Raw genomic sequence first — 18,746 nt, 5'->3', positions numbered from 1 at the left:
TAGTGATGTAACAGTCAAAAAAAAAAAGCTGATTCAAACAACGGGCTGCATTAAGAGAGACATAATTTTTAGGAATAGGAAGGCAATGGTTCCACTGTATTCAATCCTGCTTAGCCCTCATCTGGAACACCAATGGATTCAGTTCTAGGATCCATGGTTTCAGAAGGTCACTGATTATCTAGAGAATGTAGAAAGGATAACAATCAAGATGGTGAAGGACTTTGAATCTATACAACATTAATATATGTTGAAGAAACTTTGTGTATTTATCCTGGAAGAGAAAACTGGGCAGGGGGAAAGGAGAGGAATAATATTTTTATTCAAATATTTTAAGGTCTGTTAAATAAAGAAGAAATTAAACTTGTTCTCTTTCCTTCTTTTTAGGAAAGAAGCAGAAGTATGTTGGGGGGGGGGTGGGAGTAATAGAGGCTAATTTAGGCTCAGAGAAAACTTCCTAACAATTACAGTTGTCCATTAGTAGAACGGATTGCTTCCTCAAAAGGTAATGGGTTCTGTGTCCTTGGAGGTTTTCAAGCAGAAAATCACTTGTAAGGACTGTTATAGTGGATGTTCCTTCCATGAATGGGTTGGGACTATATGGCTATTGAGGTCCCTTCCAACTCTCAAATTCTGTGATTATTATTCATCTCTTCCTATCTCAGCATCATCCCCTTCTTTGTTTCCTCTGGCCACCAAAAAAGACATCTGAGTCCTCACTAAGGCTAATACCAATGTCCTCTGTCCTAAACCCACCTTACAGTGTGTTCTTGACTCCTCCAACACCTTTCTCCAGCAGTTTTCAACTCTTCTTATATGCTCGCTTCTTCACCTTCTTCCCTTTCTATTCCCTCCTTCCCATCTGCTTAAAAACAATCTGAACAAAAGCTTTTTTTTTGGCCCATTTAAATAGCTTTTCTCTTTCACTGCTAAAATGCTTCCACTTCCTCCCTCCCTATTCCCTCATATTCCCTTGTGATCAGTCTTCCACTCCCATGAAATTGCTCTTTCAAAGGCCATCAATATCCTTCTCATTGCAAAATGCAGTGGCTTCTTCTCAGTTCTTACCTTCCACTGCCTGGAAGTTTTTTATACAGTTGATCACCCTCTCCTACTAGTTGTTTATTATTCTTGTCTTCAGAAACACCTAAAGATAATCTTATAGTTTTGTCCTCCATCTCTGATCTTTCTTTTTCTGTCATTTCACAATGAGCTGGCTCCCACCCAACATTTCATAGTTGAATTCCTCAGAGAACTGTCCTTGGTCCTCTTCGTTTCTTACATACTTTATCTTGGCAAAGTCTTGAAATCCTGCTGCTTCAACTCTTATTTCTATGCAGATGACTACCAAATCTTCAGTTCTATCCCTCTCACAAGTTGTATCTCCAAGCATGCTCTACACATCTCAATTGGGAAAAGGCTTTTGTATTTGGTGATGACACAGTTTTGGAGAACTTAAGGAAAGTAGTTTAAGCAAAGTCATGGAGGTGGAAATTACAGTGGAGGAATTTGAAAAAAAATTAAGTGGACATGGAAGAAGTGTTTTGGAAGATGGATCACAGAATTCTAGTTCTAAAACTATTCAGAAAGGAAGAATGCCTTTATAGGGGATTAATAATAATCCCCTATAAATAATAAAGTTTGGTTCATGAGTTGACTTTAAGGAGGGACACTCAAGTGCTATTCAACCTTTTCATCCGTAACTTGGATAAAGGCATAGATGCATGGGATGCTTATCATAGCTGAGATGTTTATAGAACTTATCAGAGACAGGTCACAAACTTAATGACAAAATCAGCATTGGCAAAAATCTTGGAATGTTTGAAAAATGCAATGAATCTAATAAAATTAAATTTAATGAAGATAAAAGTAAAGTTCTAGATGGGTCCAAGAAATCACTGACAAAATGTAGAAATTAAAAAAGGGTTTCTGTTGTTTTTTAGTATTAATTCTTGTTTCCACCGGTTTAAATGTAAAATATTTTATGCTTATTTTCCATGTTCCCTTTTTATGTGAATGGCTAAGTACAAAATACATTTCCTAAAGAAAACCTTACCATTCAAATATATAGACAGCAGTTCCACTGAAAAGGCTCTAGGGGTTTTTTTAAGCTTCGAGTTTGATGTGAGTCGACAGTGTGTCATGTTAGCTATGAAGGCTAATAAGATTTTCAATATCATTAAGAGAAGTCTCATGTCCAGGGCTAAGGAGGTGATGGCCTAGTAGTATTTCAACATGGTTAGATAATATATGGAATAATGTGTTCAGTTCTGGATACTACATCTGGGGAAGGATATTGAAAGGCCAGAGAACATCCAGGGGATGGTGACCGTTGGTGAATAGTTTTGAGTTCATAGCATACAAGGACTGTGGAACAACAGCAATGTGGACATTTAGCTTAGAAAAGGGAAGACAGTAGAAAAGATGATAGTTGTTATTATAAAAAATTGTCATATAGATGAGGAATTAGACGTTTTCTGTTTGGCCCCAGAGGGCAGAGCTATAAGTTAAGGAAGGTATAAGCAGCAGAGAGACAGATAGTTGTAGGGGTTGATGTCAAGAAAAGCTACCTAACAATAAGAGATATCCCCTAATGGAATAGGGGACAGTGAGCTCTCTATCTTTGGATGGATGATCACTTGTAAGAGTTATTATAAAGGAAACTGTTATCTAGACATATGTATGATGTATGAAGTCCCTTTAAATTCTCAGATCTTAAAATTCTTCTGTTCTCACCTTTGACCTTTCCCCATCTAAACCATTTTGCATACTCTATAAATCTGTAAGTCTCAAGTTCAAAGTTCTTGCATGTGCATCAAAGAGCCTCTATAACATAACCCTCCATCTTTAATTTTTCCTTCAGTTCTTTATTACTCCTCATTCTACTTATGCAATTCTCTGGCCAAATGGGCTATTCTCTTTCTCTTGAATATTCCCTGAATTATCCAGCCTCCATGACTTTGCTCAAGCCATTCATTACCTGTACCCTTTCTCATTTTCTTTATCGTTTTTCTCACACTTCAGATTGCATTTTATTTGTATCACTCTCATGTATTTGTCAGGGAATTCTGTATAGGAGAACTCTGTATCAATTTCATATCCCTCCATTTAACTGAAACCTCCACATAGTTTAATAAACAAATCAAACAATGAGTCAAGAAGCATTTATTCAATGTCTACTATATACCTGGTTCTGTGCTCCACAATAGAGATACAAACACGATAAATTTGTTTAAATTCAAGTCTCTACTTTTAAAAGGAAATTTTATTCTGATAAAGAGTGAGGATTAGAGCAAGAAGTTTCTCAATTCTCAAAAGAAGAAAAAAGGAGAGGAGGGGAGAGGAAAGGAGGAAAGAAAAGGAAAGGAGAGTGACAGCTTTTTTTAATCATCTGGAGGTTGTCCTTTGACACAGAAATTAGATTGGAGGAAAAATTGCTTCTCCTGGCAAGGCATTCACTTGCCCTTCATTAAAGGGCAACTAGATAGTATATAGTTGGATGGGATAAAGTGTAGGGCTTGGACTCAGGAAGGCTTGTTTTCCTGAATTCAGATCTGGACTCGGACACTTACTATTTGTATGATCCCGGACAAGTCCTGATTGTGATTTCCCTCTCCAGCTCATTTTACAAGTGAGGAGATGGAGGATCACACAGCTAATAAATATCAGAAGCCACATTTAAACTCAGGCTAATGAGTTTTTCCTGACTCCAAACCCTGCATTTTCCACTGTGCCATCTACTGGCCCCAAAAGGAAATACAGTGGGGGACAAAAGGCAGCACTTTAAACTTCAGAAAATGGAAAAAAAATTCTCATTCTTCCCTTCTTTTCCCTTCTCCTGCTGAGTATTGAGAAGTCTTTCTCACTTTGGGTCTGCAATTCTATCCACTATTCCATCTAGCTGCCCATTAGCTTATGTGAATCCATAAGATACAATGTAACCTTTCTGGAGTAGAAACTGTTTCATTTCTAACTCCTATGTCTAAGAACCTTGTACAAAGGAGATAAATAGTTTTTGTTTGAAGAGTTAAAATGCTTATTCTGTATGACCCTAAAAGAGAGAAATAAAATCTCTGGAGAGTAAAGTTATAGAAAGGAAAATTTCAGCTCCATTTAAGGAAGAAAAAAAACTTTTTAATAATAAGAGCCATCTTACAACAGAACAGGTTGCTTGTAAAGATAGCGAGCTTCCATTCACTGGAAGTATTAAAGAAAAACACTGGATGAACAGTCAGAAATGCATGAGGAAGAACGTTGGACCAGATGACCTCTAAACTTTGACCTGGGATATGCCAACTTTCTCCCTTATATCTTCTCTCAGCCCTTCTGCTCTTCAGAATCCAGTCTGAATTAGTAACAAAGAAATATAAATGAAAAGCTAGAAGGGACCTTATTAGAATAGAATCCCTTCATTCTATACATGAGCATATAGTAGCCCACAAAAATAATATGACTTGTCCAGAGTCACATAGTTCATAAGTTTTTGAGGCAGAATTTGAAATAGGTTTTCCTGATTCCCAAATTCAGTAATCTCACACTGTCTCCTCGCCAAGAAGAACGTTGGTTCTCTTAGTTTCAAAGAAATTATGAAAGCAATTTTCTCTTCTCCACTAAGCAAACACAAGACACCTGGTGAGAAAAGGTCACACCTTCAGAGGAAATGATTTGCTTAAGATCATCCATCTGTCCAGTGGCTGAATTGCAACTACAACTTGCATCTCTAGAGTCCCAGGTCAGAGTTCTTTCTATCTTACCATGTTGTCTCCCATACAGATCTACTTCCTAGCTCTTGGCCATGGGCTTCTTCAGGACCCTCACAATCTTTCTTCCTATTTATTTCGATATTCATAATGAACCCAGAGGGGCAAGGACCATATCTCAAGGCTTATGGGAGCAAAGGCATGCAGTTCAAACTTAGGAGAAAACTTAGTAATCAATCCTAAACCCAGAAACTGATAGAGCTTCCATCTTGGTCCCTAAACATGGTCCCATACTGAACCCCTGACCTTGAGAACAGCTTGTAGTAAGAAACTTTTGGTCACAAGGGAGGTCTGGTGTGAGTGTAACAATTCAACTCCATCCTCATTTTTGGAGATCCAGTTCAGAACACACATCCTGCTGATACTAATTGGTGATCAAGAGTATCAGACTCAATCCTGGGTCTCTATGCTGACTTTTGATTTCTGCCCACCTCTGCCCCACTTCCTTTTTGGCTCCATGGATCATGGCTATTTAGAAAAGCTTTATTCTTGGTAAAGGACGAGACAGAAGAAGACCTCAGTTAATGGAGTGATGTGAGGAATGATTGTTTGGAGAAAGGATGGAACAAGGGATCAATTTAAAAGAAGAAAACGATTGGTAGAGTTCTGAGGTCATGAGGCTTGATTGGGAGGGGCTGGGAAAGGAAGACAGTAGGAGAGAAGAGGACCTAAAAACTTGAGTAAAAGAGCTTTGGCCTTCTATTGAATTGTTGTGGAGAGGTCTCATGCTTAGAAAGGGAGAAATGGAGTGCTCACCTGAATGAGAATTTATACCTGAACCAGTTAGTAATTCCCAGGACTACTGACTTATAAAGGAAGTGGTTTATAATCCCCTAAAAGAACTCTGGGTTACTCACATCTAGAAGGTCTCTGGGCTTTTACCATTAAGAGGAATTCCTCTTAGGACTTCTAATATCCTATTTCCATAGAATTTGAAATTCCTCTTGATGGGGATATCAATTATAAAATCCCTCTGTTTTTTGTTTTTCTTTTTGACTGAGGCAATTAGGGTTAAGTGACTTGCCCAGGGTCACAGAACTAGGAAGTGTTAAGTGTCTGAGGTCAGATTTGAACTCAGGTCCTCCTGACTTCAGGGTTGGTGCTCTATCCAATGCACCACCTAGCTACCCCCCCCCCATTAGATCATTGACTAATGACTAAATGAATAATCATTTCGGAAACAGATGGAGGTGCCCTTGAAAAATAATTCTAAATTCCCTAGCCCTGAGAGGGAAAAAAAAAAGTCTCTCTTCCTGCATCTCCTCTGGCCATGTTTTCTGACACATCCCTGTCACTAGTTTGATTCAGGCTGATTCAGTGGTTCTTCTCCACTATACCCTGAAATTTTTATGAGGATGGATGGAAGTCAGGGAAGCCCTGATCACTCACCAATCCTGCCGTCCCCTCCTCGGTCCTTTGTCAAGCTGGTAAGGCAGTTCTCTGGACTTTCCGTGCCATCCCTCAGGCAGTCATCCCCCCGGGAAGGGTTCTCCCCAGCTGCCAGGTCTGGGGCATCCCCCCCGGAGCAGGCACAAGGGGTCTGCATGATACCACAGGGATGAGAGCTCCGGCTGCCAGCCAGACAGGCCTCTAGCCAGCGGCAAAGCATCTGACAGGCAGCCCGGCTGGGGCTGCGATTGCCCACCACCAAGTACTCCACGGAGAATTCTGCGTCAGGGCCCGGGTAAGGAGATATCAAGGCCTGATCATCAGGCCCCAGCTGCTGCTGCCGTCTCATCTGCAGAAACTGCTTATTGGACTGGAGAAAGGCATAACGGGCGGAGGGGTCACAGAGGCGTAAGACCTCATCAAAGCTCTCCACTCCCAGGTAGGTGCGTGTGGACTCCAGGAAAGAATCAAACTGGTAGGTGCGAACAGGCCAGGGCCCACAAGGCCCCGCAGGCTTGGACACCTTCATGTAGAGGGTATAACGTCGTGGGTCAGGATTCCGCAGGGTCCAGGAGCAGCGGGAGGCGTTGGCTGGGAAGACGGAGGCTGATGAGAAGTATCCAAAGAATTTGCCGAGAACTAAGGTGGAGCAGGGGTCGGACCCCTGCCCGGGGTCGGTGCCACCCACTGCCCAGGTTGGCTGGACCAGGAAGAGGAGGAGAGAACTGAGGATCCAGACCCGGTCCAGGGCAGCAGCTGGGCTCCTCATCCTAGATCTCGGGGCCCCCGGAACTGAGCACAATCGGCGGCCAAAGTTGGGGAAGGTCTGGACATAACAAGGGCTCCACGGATGGGGTGGGAAGGAGGAGGCCAGCAAAATGCAGGAGGAAATCTGGAGTTAGACGTGAAGGTGAGAACCAGGGATGGGGCACAGGCTTAACCAGAGGGCCACAGCAGCTAGGTGGCTGGGAAGAAGCCAGTGAGCAGGGGGATGATGGTTTTGAAAATACTTCAGGTTGCGTTTTCCAGACAGATGCTCCCTCCTGTGGCCATCAACTGTAGCTGAGACAGGAAAAATAGAGAAAAAAAGGAGCGTTAAGCACTTGGGAGAGAATGGGCCCTCTGGCCCTGCTGAACCCTCATGAAGGGGGCAATGGAGAAATATGACTGGGGCCTTTATGCACCCCTCCCTCCTAGCCCCACATCTGAGATCAGAGAGATCACAGCTGGCAAACCTTAGGCACCATTTAACCTAACCCTCTCATTTTACAAAGTGAGAAACTGAGGCCCAGAAATGGACTTGCTGAGGCCACATATGCTTAGGAGTTTCAGGAAACCAACATAATGATAGAAATCACAGGGCAGCCAGGGCCTAGGCCTTATGCCCATGTCTAGCTCCTCAGATGGAGGCCAGCCAACAGCTCTGGGGGTAGCAGGTTCTCTTTTGGGGAGGGATTGGGAGTAGGGGGCTGCAGGCATCTGCTCAAGTGGAAAAATGGGAAAGGGCAAGCCAGACGTGCTCTTCTCACTGCCTATCTTCCCGGGCTCAGGGCTCAGCAAGCCCCAGAGCTGGCTCTTGCAAGTTAGCCACCAGCAGTGACAGCATGACCACATCCCTCCTCCCACCCAAGGAATTCTGCAGGGACCTTTCCCTTCCTTGCCTCTGCAGGCCAACTTGCCTCCTGGGTCTTCTCCTTCTGGCTTCAGATGGCCCTCCTGCCTCTTCTCCAAGTCAAGCTATCCTGCTTTTGCCTTCCCTCCCTCCCTCCCTCCCTCCCTCCCTCCTACTTTCTGTCTTGTCTTCCTATCTCCTCTCTTCTGTATCTCGGTGTCTAGATATTTTCCTTTCCCCCTCTTTTTGTCTTTGTGTCTACTTCTCTCTCACTCTCTTCTTTTAATTCCTATTTGTGTTGCCTCCTACCAGTCCCTTTATCTCTCTCTCTCTCTCTCTCTCTCTCTCTCTCTCTCTCTCTCTGTTTGTGTCTTTTCCTCCCTCTTTCTCACTCTCTGTCTATCTCTGTGACTATCTTTGTCTCTCTGTGTCCCTATGTCTATTTCTGTGACTCTGTCTCTGTGTTTCTGTCTGTCTCTTACTTTCTTTCTCTCATTGCCCCTCTATCTCTTTCTCACTTTTTGTCTCTCTGTCTCTGTCTGTCTGTCTTCCTCCTGTCTCCTTCCCTGTGGTCCTGGTCCTATTGCTTCTCTTTCTTCTGTCTTCCTTTCTCCATCTCTCTCCCCCAATCTTCCTCCTCCACTCCCCCCTCTCTCTCCTCTCCCCCCTCTCCCTTTCTCCTCTCTTCTGGCTGCACTAGCTCCAAGTTGCTCTCTCATCTCTCCTTCTGATTCTGATCTCTTGGTCCTTCCCCCTCAAGCCAGCCATCCGCTCTCCATCTGTCTCTCAGAGGACTCTGAATGTCAGGCAGAAAAGTTGAGGGGGGAGTGGAGGAATGAGAAACTCTAGAGGTCATATTGTTCACCCCCCCTTCTGTCTAAAGACAGACCAGTTGCCTCTTAATTGCCCCCAGGAAAAATGGTTCGGAGGTGGGGTAAGTGTTTAGGGAGAGAGAGCAAGCTGTCCTTATCCACAGAGTTCTGATGAGCTGTTAATGTGGCCATCACTCCCATCTATAATGAATTTAATGGTTAACCATCCTTAGAAACTTTGGGATGTGCCCTGAATCCTTCTGGCTACAACCACCTGTCTGCCTCCTCCAGTCGACTTGTTTCTTTAACCCTCTGGCCTTGTTCCCAGCACCAATGGATCTGGCTCAGCCCCTCTGCCTTTTCCCATTGTCCCAACCCCCCTCTCCTTTTTCCTCCCACCCCCACTTCACCCTGTCATCTTTCTTCTCACCTCTCCCACTCTCTTTGCTTCTCCCTCTGTTTCTCAGTTCACACTTTTCATAGGAACCTAAAATTTAAAGACCATCTAGTCCAACCCCCATGTTTGACAGATGAGGAAACTGAGATCTGGAGGTCATACAGCTCAGACTCCAGGCCCAGAGCTCTTGCTACTGGGTCATAGATAAGACCCTGAACTATTACTTTGGCCAATCTTATGCAAGGTAGGGATGAAATTCAGCTGTTTGTTATCATGCAAAAACCCCACCCCAAGACCAGGAGTGGGGAGCTCTGGATTCAGGTTCCAGCTCTGCCAATGACTTGTTTAGTGACCCACATGAAGTTCTTTCCCCTCTCAATTTTCTCTGAAATCAAGGAGTTAGATCACTTGTCCCTTTAGGCTGCTCCTACACATTTACATCTTTTTTCATGAGGCCTTGGGCAAGGTTGGCAAATGTGGTCTCTGAGGTATCCCCTAAAATGATCCAAGGATCTTGACGTCTCCCTGCCCATTCTCTCCAGCCAACTATGTACACAGTTCTAATTGGATTGTGATTATTAGAAGCAGACACATTAAGTGTCAGCACTTTGGGGTTTAAACCCCTAACTCTCCCATTCCTGGCAGGAAACAATGCTACTTTTCTATTGTCGTTGGCTAGAGATCCTGCCCATATCAGCTTCTTAGCCTCAGCAGTAGCCCCTAGAGGTGCTTTCAGTGACAAACTGTTGAGTTTGATCCTAGAAGTAATAGAGAACCCTTGAAAGTTACTGAGCAAAGGAGTGAATGGGCTAGATTTTTATACTTTAGCAGTTTGTCAGCTCTATAGAAAACAGAACTGAGATAAGAAGGTGGGGAGGGAAGGAGAGAAGGAAGGAAGGAAGGAAGGAAGGAAGGAAGGAAGGAAGGAAGGAAGGAAGGAAGGAAGGAAGGAAGGAAGGAAGGAAGGAAGGAAGGAAGGAGGAAGGAAGGAAGGAAAGAAGGAAGGAAGGAAGGAGGAAGGAAGGAAGGAAGGAAGGAAGGAAGGAAGGAAGGAAGGAAGGAAGGAAGGAAGGAAGGAAGGAAGGGAAGGAGAAAAGGGAAAAAAGAGGGGAAAATAGAAAGGAGGAAAGGAAGAGAAGAAGGAAGGAAGGAAACATTTATATAGTAGCTACTGAATGCTAGGCACTGTACTAAATGTTTTACAAATATTCTCAAAATAAACCTGGAAGGCAGATGAGGTTAAAAATCCCCATTTTACAATTGAGGAAACTGAGACAAACTTAACTATCTAAGGTCATGCAGCTAAGATGCTGTTAACAATTGTGCAGAAAAGATAGGGGAAGAGTTTTAAGTAGAGTTACTACTGTGTAAGTGAATAGGAGGGCAAGGAAGTGAGAAATAGATGTTGTGGCAGTAGGATGAATTGGGAAAGCTTGCTTAAGTGGTATAAAAGAGAAAAAATAGTCTGAACTTGTGAACCCAGGTGAATTGGATGATGGTGCCCTCAAGAGAAACAGGGAAATTTGAAAGTTTGCTGTGTAGTTAGGTAAATGGGAACAGGGAGAGATCATTAGATTCATTATGGATATGTGATTTTACAGAGTACCTGCTGAAGATGTCTAATGCAATACAAGACTAGAACTGGAAAGAGACTAGGTTTGGGTAAATGTAGACTCCTCTAGAGTTATATACATTTATACATGCACTTCCTGCCCTTAGAACCCATTTCTTTCAAAGCTCAGCTTAAGTACCACTTCCTCCAGGAAGTCTTACCCTACTCTCTTCCTCCTCCATATGATAGTGTTTTTTCTTTCTTTTCAAATAACTGTGTATTTATAGATATGGGTTTATAATCTGCATTATAATTTAAAAGAATATCCCCAATGAGTTCAAAGACCTGTTTCAGTAGTTGGGGTTAGAGAAAACATCCTCTGGTAGAAATGCAAGGATATTGGTCTTTGTATCTCCAGAACCCAGAAAAGTGTCTACATATAACAGCTACTTTACACCCATAGCACCCCTTTCTCTAGTAGCAAAGAACTGAAGACAAACAAAAAGACAAAACAGAAGTCCATCTCTTAGAGAATACTAATACACATTCTGGTGAATTAAATGTAAGAAACAATGAATATAATGAGACCAGAGAAGCAAGGTTAGACTTAGATGAACTGATATAAAGAGAAAAGTACCAGGAAAATCCTATACACAATTAACTACACTAATGTAAATGGAAAAGAGCAATAGCACCAAATAACCAAAGTTGACTGCTATGAAATTATGATTAGGCTTGGCCCCAAATAAGAGACATGAGGATGCAACTTCCTTCCTTTGTTGCAGAGGTGAGGTACTTGAAATGCAATGCACTTGACGAATATGTTGGTTAGTATCATTGAATTGTTTTTCTTTCTTATTTCTTATTCTTTGTTTTATAAAGAATGATTATCAGGTAGGAGAAGAAGAGAGGGCTATATTGGGAAACATTATAATACTCCTAAAAGACATCAGTAATTTAATATATATATAATCCTTCTAATATAGCCTTCTTTCCTCTCCCAAAGCAGATCCTATGGGCTAGGTAGGCTCCCATAAGGTCTCAGGACAGACAAAGTCAGTAGCCTGGATTTAAAAAGCTTTTTTTTTTCTTTTAACCTAACCCAATATGCCTCTCATATTCCATCCTTGTTTCATGGGACATGGATAAAAGCCAACTAGTACAGGCAGGCATGGAAGGATCAGATTCTTCATCACTGGAAGGGACAACTACATTGATGAGATCAGACATTTATCTGAGTATTTGAAAATATTTCAATGTACTAGATTTAGACCATTGTTCCAACCTGTTTTAGTCTTTTTTAGATCACGTCTCTCATCCAAAGTGTTAGTTATTCCACCCACTTTTGTGACAGTGATAAATTTGACAAGCATTCTCAATATGTTGCTCATAAAAATGTCGAACAGAATAGGACTCAGGTCAGATCCCTCATACATTCCACTAGAGACCTCCCTCCAGGTTGACATACATTCATTAACAATCACTCTCTTTCTGACTATTGTTGTCAATATTTCCCTCTTGGGAAAAGAAAGGAGATGAGAGGCAAAACATCTCAAGGTTTGGCATGATATTCTGGGGGCCCAAAACCTATCACAGTCCTTTGAACACAGTTGGCACTTAATATAAGTTTGCCTACATAAACTGTAAACAAAGGGTGGGAGTGGAAGATTACATCATAGAGTTAAATAAAAAGAAAGAAAATGGCAAAGGTATATGGATGACTGGACATCATCCATAATCCTAATGCTAATACAAATGGAAGCCATCAACCTAGATCCAATTCATGTTGACAATAAAGCCATTTCTAACCCTAAGCTTCATGACAACCCCAGAATAAACTTTAACCATGATGCTAACTCCATCTCCTATTCAGGGTCCATCGAACAACAGATGGATACAAAGACACAGAAGAATGGAAAGGCCAGTGAATCAATTAACAAACATTTAAGTTTTTATTATGTGCGAGGCACTGTACTAAGTGTAGGGGATAGATAGATGAGAGAGAGAGAGAGAGAGAGAGAGAGAGAGAGAGAGAGAGAGAGATTGAATGGCAAAAATATTGATTTGATTCTGGAGTTCAGAGGGTCTGGGCTCACATTCCACATTTGATGCTGACACTGAACAAATTATTTACCCATCCTGAGCATCAGTTTGTTTTTTTCATGTGAAAATGAAAAGTTGAACTAGAATGCTTCTGAAATCCTTTCCAAAGCTAGATATCTGATCCAAAGATCCCTAAAAATCCTTCACTTCATCCTATTTACCCGAGTCGGCTCATGAGTTTCCTTCCTATGTTCCCATGCTTCCATGTCTCACACCCACTATCTCCATCTCTACTGGGGTCTTCCCCTTCTTTTTCCCAGCTTCTCCCCAACCTCCATTACAGGCTCTGTCCTGGAGTTTCTCCAGTGCTGTTTCTTAGCAACTCCCCTGGCTTTCCAGAGAAACAACACATCTTTATGTGGGGGCTGAATATTCAGAAGGGGAAGGAGGTACAGTATAGGGAAGATCAGATTCAGAAGGAGGAGGTTTGGGTTTTAGTCCTGGAGCTTGCCACTGACTGGCTGTGTAAATTAAGCCAAGTGATGTCATAGCTCAGTGTCCCCATCCCCAAAATGGGGAGAACTGTTGCTATAGCACAAGTCTGCTAGAAGGATCCAAGGAGATTGTGCATTTGAAGGTAATCTGGAACAATTGGCCTATTTATATCTCCCTTTCAGGGACCTCTGGGGTTGTAGTTTCTCAGAGAATATCAGTGATGACTACCGGCCAGCCTCATCATTTTGTAGATCTACCATCCTGATCCAGTGGTACTCGAAAGGGCCTTCCCAAGAGGGGAAAAATATCTGTACTCAGTGGGAATTGTAGGATTCCATGGAGAATCCATTGGGCAGCCAGCTAGTAGCAGGATCTGCGATTCAAACATAGATCTCCTCCCTCTCAGCCTGATCTTCCCTGTCTGTACTGAATCTTCTTCCCCTCTAAATATCCAGCCCCCATATGAAGATGTGTAGTTGGTCAAGTTCTTAGTCTTGCCTCAGCTACTGACTTACTGCATGACAATAAGCAAATCATTTCCTTTTCTATTTTTTTCCCTGTAGAATAAAAAGATTGGATGGGGTACATTCTGTAGCCTTTTCCAGTTTGGAAATTCTTTTTTTCTTTTTTACTTTTCCCTCCTGTAGAATGAAAAAGTTAGATGGTATACATTCTGTAGCCCTTTCCTACTTGGAAATTCCATGATTTAATGTCCCTTCTAGCTCTGACATTCTATATTTTGAGATCCCTTCTAGCTCTGACAGTCTAGGTTCTAAGGTCCTGCTGAGCTTGGACACTTGATGTTGTGTTCCATTAGACTGTGAACTCCTTGGAGAAAGGCATGGTCTTTTGTCTATAGGATATATATATATATCCCCACTACTTTGCACATTTCATAAATATTTATCAAATGTTTTCTAACATCATTTGCAAATCTAACGTTCTGTCTTTAAAGTCTTTTCCAACTCTGACGTTCTATGCTTCAAGGTTCCTTCCAGCTCTGATATGTTATGGTTTAGATTTTGATGCTTCCTCTTGCTCTGATGTTCTCATTATTTTTTTCTAACATTCAATTCAAACATCTGTTCCAGTTCTGATATTTTATGTTCTATATTTGAAGATCCCTCCCAACTCTGATATTCCATGAGTCTATGATGGAGTCCACTCATTATAGATACCTGCCAAACCATAAACCTCAGCAACAGTTCATTGGAAAGAAATTGGTTTTTTAGCCTGACTTTCTTCCTCCCTGCTGAGTCTGGAAGGTTTCCCCATTGTGAATGAGAATGATAGCTTAGTAACAATCCTCATCCCTAAGACATTTGTTTAGTGATTGGCAGGTTTCATGGCACTCTCATATTCATTATCTCATCTGCTCTTTAGGACTCAGACTGCCAAGGCAGAGAGTGGTATTCTCACTTTAAAGAAGACAAATATAGAATGGAAGGAACTTGTCCAATGTCATGTATAAATCAATGATGAGGCTAAACCCAGATCTTTTTTTCCTTTTTTTTTAATAATAGCTTTTTGTTTTCAAAATATATACCAAGATAGTTTTCAGTATTCACCCCTGCAAAACTTTGTATTCCAAATTTTTCTCCCTCCCTTCCCCTGTCCTTTCCTCTAGACAACAAGTAATCCAATATATGTTAAACATGTGCAATTCTTTCATAAATATTTCCACATTTATTATGCTGCACAAGAAAAATCATATCAAAAAGAAAAAAAAATGAGAAATGAAACAAAAAGCAAGCAAACAACAACAAAAGGTGAAATACTATGTGGGGATCCACATTCAGTCCCCATAGCTCTCTTTCTGGATGCAGATGGCCCTCTCCATCACAAGTTTATTGAAATTGTCCTGAATCACCCCATTATTGAAAAGAGCCACATTCATCAGAATTGATCATCACATAATCTTGTTGCTGTGTACAATGTTCTTTTGGTTCAACTCACTTCACTTAGCATCTATGTATGTAAGTCACTCCAGACCTTTCTGAAATCATCCCACTGATTGTCGCTTTTAAAAAAATTTTTAATTTTTTCCCACTGATTATTTCTTATAGAACAATAATATTCCATAACATTCATATACCATAACTTATTTACCCACTCCCCAACTGATGAGCATCCACTCAGTTTCCAGTTCCTTGCCACTGCACAAAGGGCTACTACAAACATTTTTGCACATGGAGGTTTTCCCCTCCTTTTTTTACAATCTCTTTGGGATATAGGTCCAATAAAGACACTGCTGGATCAAAGGGTACACACAATTTGAGATTCCTTTGGGCATAGTTCCAACTTGCTCTCCAGAATGGTTGGATCAATTCACAATTCCACCAACAGTGTATTGGTGTCCCAGTTTTTCTACAACCCATACAACATTTATCATTATCTTTTCCTGTCATCTTAGCCAATCTGAGATGTGCATAATGGCACCTCAAATTTATCTTAATTTGCATTTCTCTGATCAATAATTATTTAAAGCATTTTTTCATATAACTAGAAATGGTAAAACCCAGGTCTTTTAATACCTAAATCTTTCCTTTATGTCATAGCATAACTGGATTTTGAAGAGTGCATTTTTTTTAAAAGCATGTGTTTTGTTGATAAAGTAAAGACATGATTCAGAAAAGATCAGAAAGCTTCATATTTTCTTCATTGTTTGCTCTTTCTTACTTTCCATTCCAAAAACAATGTTGGCTGGCAATATCCCCATGGCTGATATAAAACTCAAAAGGACGGAGCCAAGGGTGTGCTAGTAAATATTTAAGCACTGGCTCTCAGCTTGAAGTGGGAGAATGGTACAAGGTATGTAGGACACATTTAAGTTTAATCTTCTCTATTAACATTTTATCCAGTGCTTTCTTAAATTTAGACTAGCAACAGAACAAAAAATCAAACCTTTTTGTAGCATTTGACAATTTCTGAAGTATAAAGACTAACACTGAAAATTTAACAATCAACTCTTTTTCAGAGCTATTTCCAGTACATCCCTGCCTAAGCTAACCTCTTTCTGGTTCACACTTAAGAAGGGGGAGAAGATGGCATAGAAGGAATTGATTAAACTTTCTGAGTATAAAAGAGTGCCTTTAGACATCCAACCAGAATTTATAGAGGGATAAATTATTAAACAAATTATTTCAGAAAACAGCAGAAAATGGTATCAAGCAGAATTTGATTGGAAGATTTACTACATTTAGGAATAATGGTTAACAAAAAATAACTTTAAAGTTCACAAAGCCCTTGACATTAGTATCTCATTTGGTCTTTAAAGCAATTTTAAGTAGTTGCTAATATTATCTCATTTTAAAGGGAAGCAATAGCTGTTTAGAGAGATCAAGTGATTTACTAACTATGGATAAATGGCAGAGACTTTTGAACCAAGTACTTCTTGATTCCATGGATTCAGCAGTTTTTCCACTATCTCATAGATAAAAGCAGCTATGGAAACCTGAGAAATAATAGAAAAAACACCCACTGTATAGTTGTGGGACATATTAATAACCCAGTTCTGTTCCCTCTGGCACATCAAGCATCTTTCCCCCCCATTATTCACTCCCGAACCTGATTTCCATGCTATTTCCATATTCATCCTAGGCATTCCAATACTGAATTGCCCAAGACCAAGGACAGCAGCCCAGGGTATTCTAGTTGAACCCTATTTCCAAGATAAGGTTGACCAATTCATTATGAGTGATCATAAAATCACAATATTCTGTTATAAAAAGGATCATAAAGACCAAATAGTCAAACCTTGAATGAGGAGATAGGGTCCACATCATAGACAGGAAATAGCAAATGTAAAAAATTGAATTTTCATTCTCTGGCTCTAAAGCTAGTTCACTGAATCTTGCTTCAATTCAAACCAGTTGTGAATTCATCTCCAATACTATTGTCTAGTTCAGGGGTCCTCAAACTTTTTAAATAGGGGACCAGTTCACTGTCCCTCAGACTGTTGGAGGGGCAGACTATAGTAAAAACAAAAACTTTGTTTTGTGAGCCTTTAAATAAAAAAAAAAACTTCATAGTCCTGGGTGAGGCAGATAAATGTCCTCAGCTGCTGCATCTGGCCCGCGGGCCTTAGTTTGAGGACCCCTGGTCTAGTCCATCTCTCCTTCTGGGATGAAAGGGTATAGTGAGAAACTCAAGTCAAATCCTTTGCTGAAATCTAGATATACTAGACACTGTCAATCTAGCTATGCCATCAAAAATGGAAATGAGGCTCAATTTAGTCTGGCATGATCTGTTCTTGATGAATCTACTCTGACTCTTAGAAATTACTACTTCTTTAAAAAAAGGGAAGTTACATGAGAGGGAGGGGTTCCACATCATTTATCTTTGTATTCCCATTTCCCAGAATAATAGCTTCCATGTAGAAATTAAAAAGAATTTTTGAATTTAAATTTGAAAAGGGCACAAGTCAATCCTTTAATGAGGTAATCTAGATTTTCTCCAGGAAAATAGCTCCTTTCAGTGATGGTTTCCAAGAGCAGATCCAACCCAGAAAGAGTCAATTAGGATGGCTTTTTTGTGTCCCTCAGTCAACAATTTTAAGTACCAACTGTGTGCCAGGTACCATGACAAATTCAAGGGTCATAAAAAGTCAAAAACCCAGGCCTTTCTATCAAGGAAGTCACATTCTAATGGGAAAAAAAACGGCATTCAAAGGACTAGGTACATGTAAAACTTGTATAGAAGAGATGGAAGGTAATGGCAGGATTGGAAGGATCAGAAAGGCCTCCTGCAAAAGGTTAGATTTCAGCTGAGATTTGAAAGGAGCCAGGAGATGGAGGTGAAGAAGAAAAGCATTCCATTCAAGGACAACCAATGAAAAAGTTTGAAATACAGAAAGGAAGTGTAGTATATAAGACACAGCAAGAATTGGCTGATGCCATATTTCCTTGTGGCAGTATAGTGAAGCCTATGGACCCCTTCTTAGAATAATATTTTTAAATTTATTAATATAATACATAGGTTTACAAAGGAAATTGATTATAATAAATACAATTATATGTGATTAAATATATTATGCATAAATTAAATTACATACATGTATATATGTATGTAGTACTATTATATATCTATTTTTTTTTGGTAAATTCACAGATCCCAGGTTTAAAAAATCATCCTAAATGTATTATATGTAGGCAGAGTAATCATGGTTTATTAATTAATGTGATTGGTCCTAGAAAAACCAATTAGGGGGGCAGCTAGGTGATGAACTGGATAGAGCACCAGCCCTGAAGTCAAGAAGACCTGAGTTCAAATCTGATCTCAGACACTTACCACTTCCTGGCTGTGTGACCCTGGGGAAGTCACTTAACTCCAATTGCCTCAGCAAAAAAAAGAAAGAAAGAAAAAAGAAAAGAAAAGAAATAAAAGCCAATTGGCCTGCAAGCCCTTTCCAAATCTCTCTTTCCCAATGTCTAAAATGTCATTTAAGCCATTCCCTTCATTCTGGGCACAATCTCAAGGACTCCTAATAAGATATTACTGAGGAGGAGAGGGAGATTTGAGAAAGAGTGTACAATTTCTTGATTTTCACAATCTTCAGATAAGTTGCAACTTGGAGCTCATGACCCACAACCCTTAGGTTTGGTCAGTAATTTAAATAAAGCACTTTGGAGGTCTTCTCCTCACAAGTCAGAAAATCTAGATTTGACCCCTGATGCTACCACTGATTTGC

General features: G+C 40.6%; 1 protein-coding gene across 5 annotated transcripts in view; it reads right to left on the bottom strand.

Annotated features, from left to right (window-relative positions):
- ADGRB1 (adhesion G protein-coupled receptor B1) overlaps positions 1–18,746 on the bottom strand; it is a 264,233-nt gene that overhangs the window by 207,967 nt on the left and 37,520 nt on the right. For all 5 annotated transcript variants that reach the window (XM_031947288.1, XM_031947290.1, XM_031947291.1 and 2 more), the window contains exon 2: positions 6,147–7,208. In XM_031947288.1, coding sequence (XP_031803148.1) covers positions 6,147–6,915 — 769 coding nt within the window. In that variant the 5' untranslated portion in view covers positions 6,916–7,208. The remainder of the gene's footprint in view (positions 1–6,146; positions 7,209–18,746) is intronic.

The sequence above is a fragment of the Sarcophilus harrisii genome, chromosome 1 (assembly GCF_902635505.1).
Source record: "Sarcophilus harrisii chromosome 1, mSarHar1.11, whole genome shotgun sequence".
In the NCBI taxonomy this organism is placed as follows: Eukaryota; Metazoa; Chordata; class Mammalia; order Dasyuromorphia; family Dasyuridae; genus Sarcophilus; species Sarcophilus harrisii.
Note: the sequence above shows the minus strand (reverse complement) of the source record. Positions and strands in the feature narration are given on the sequence as shown.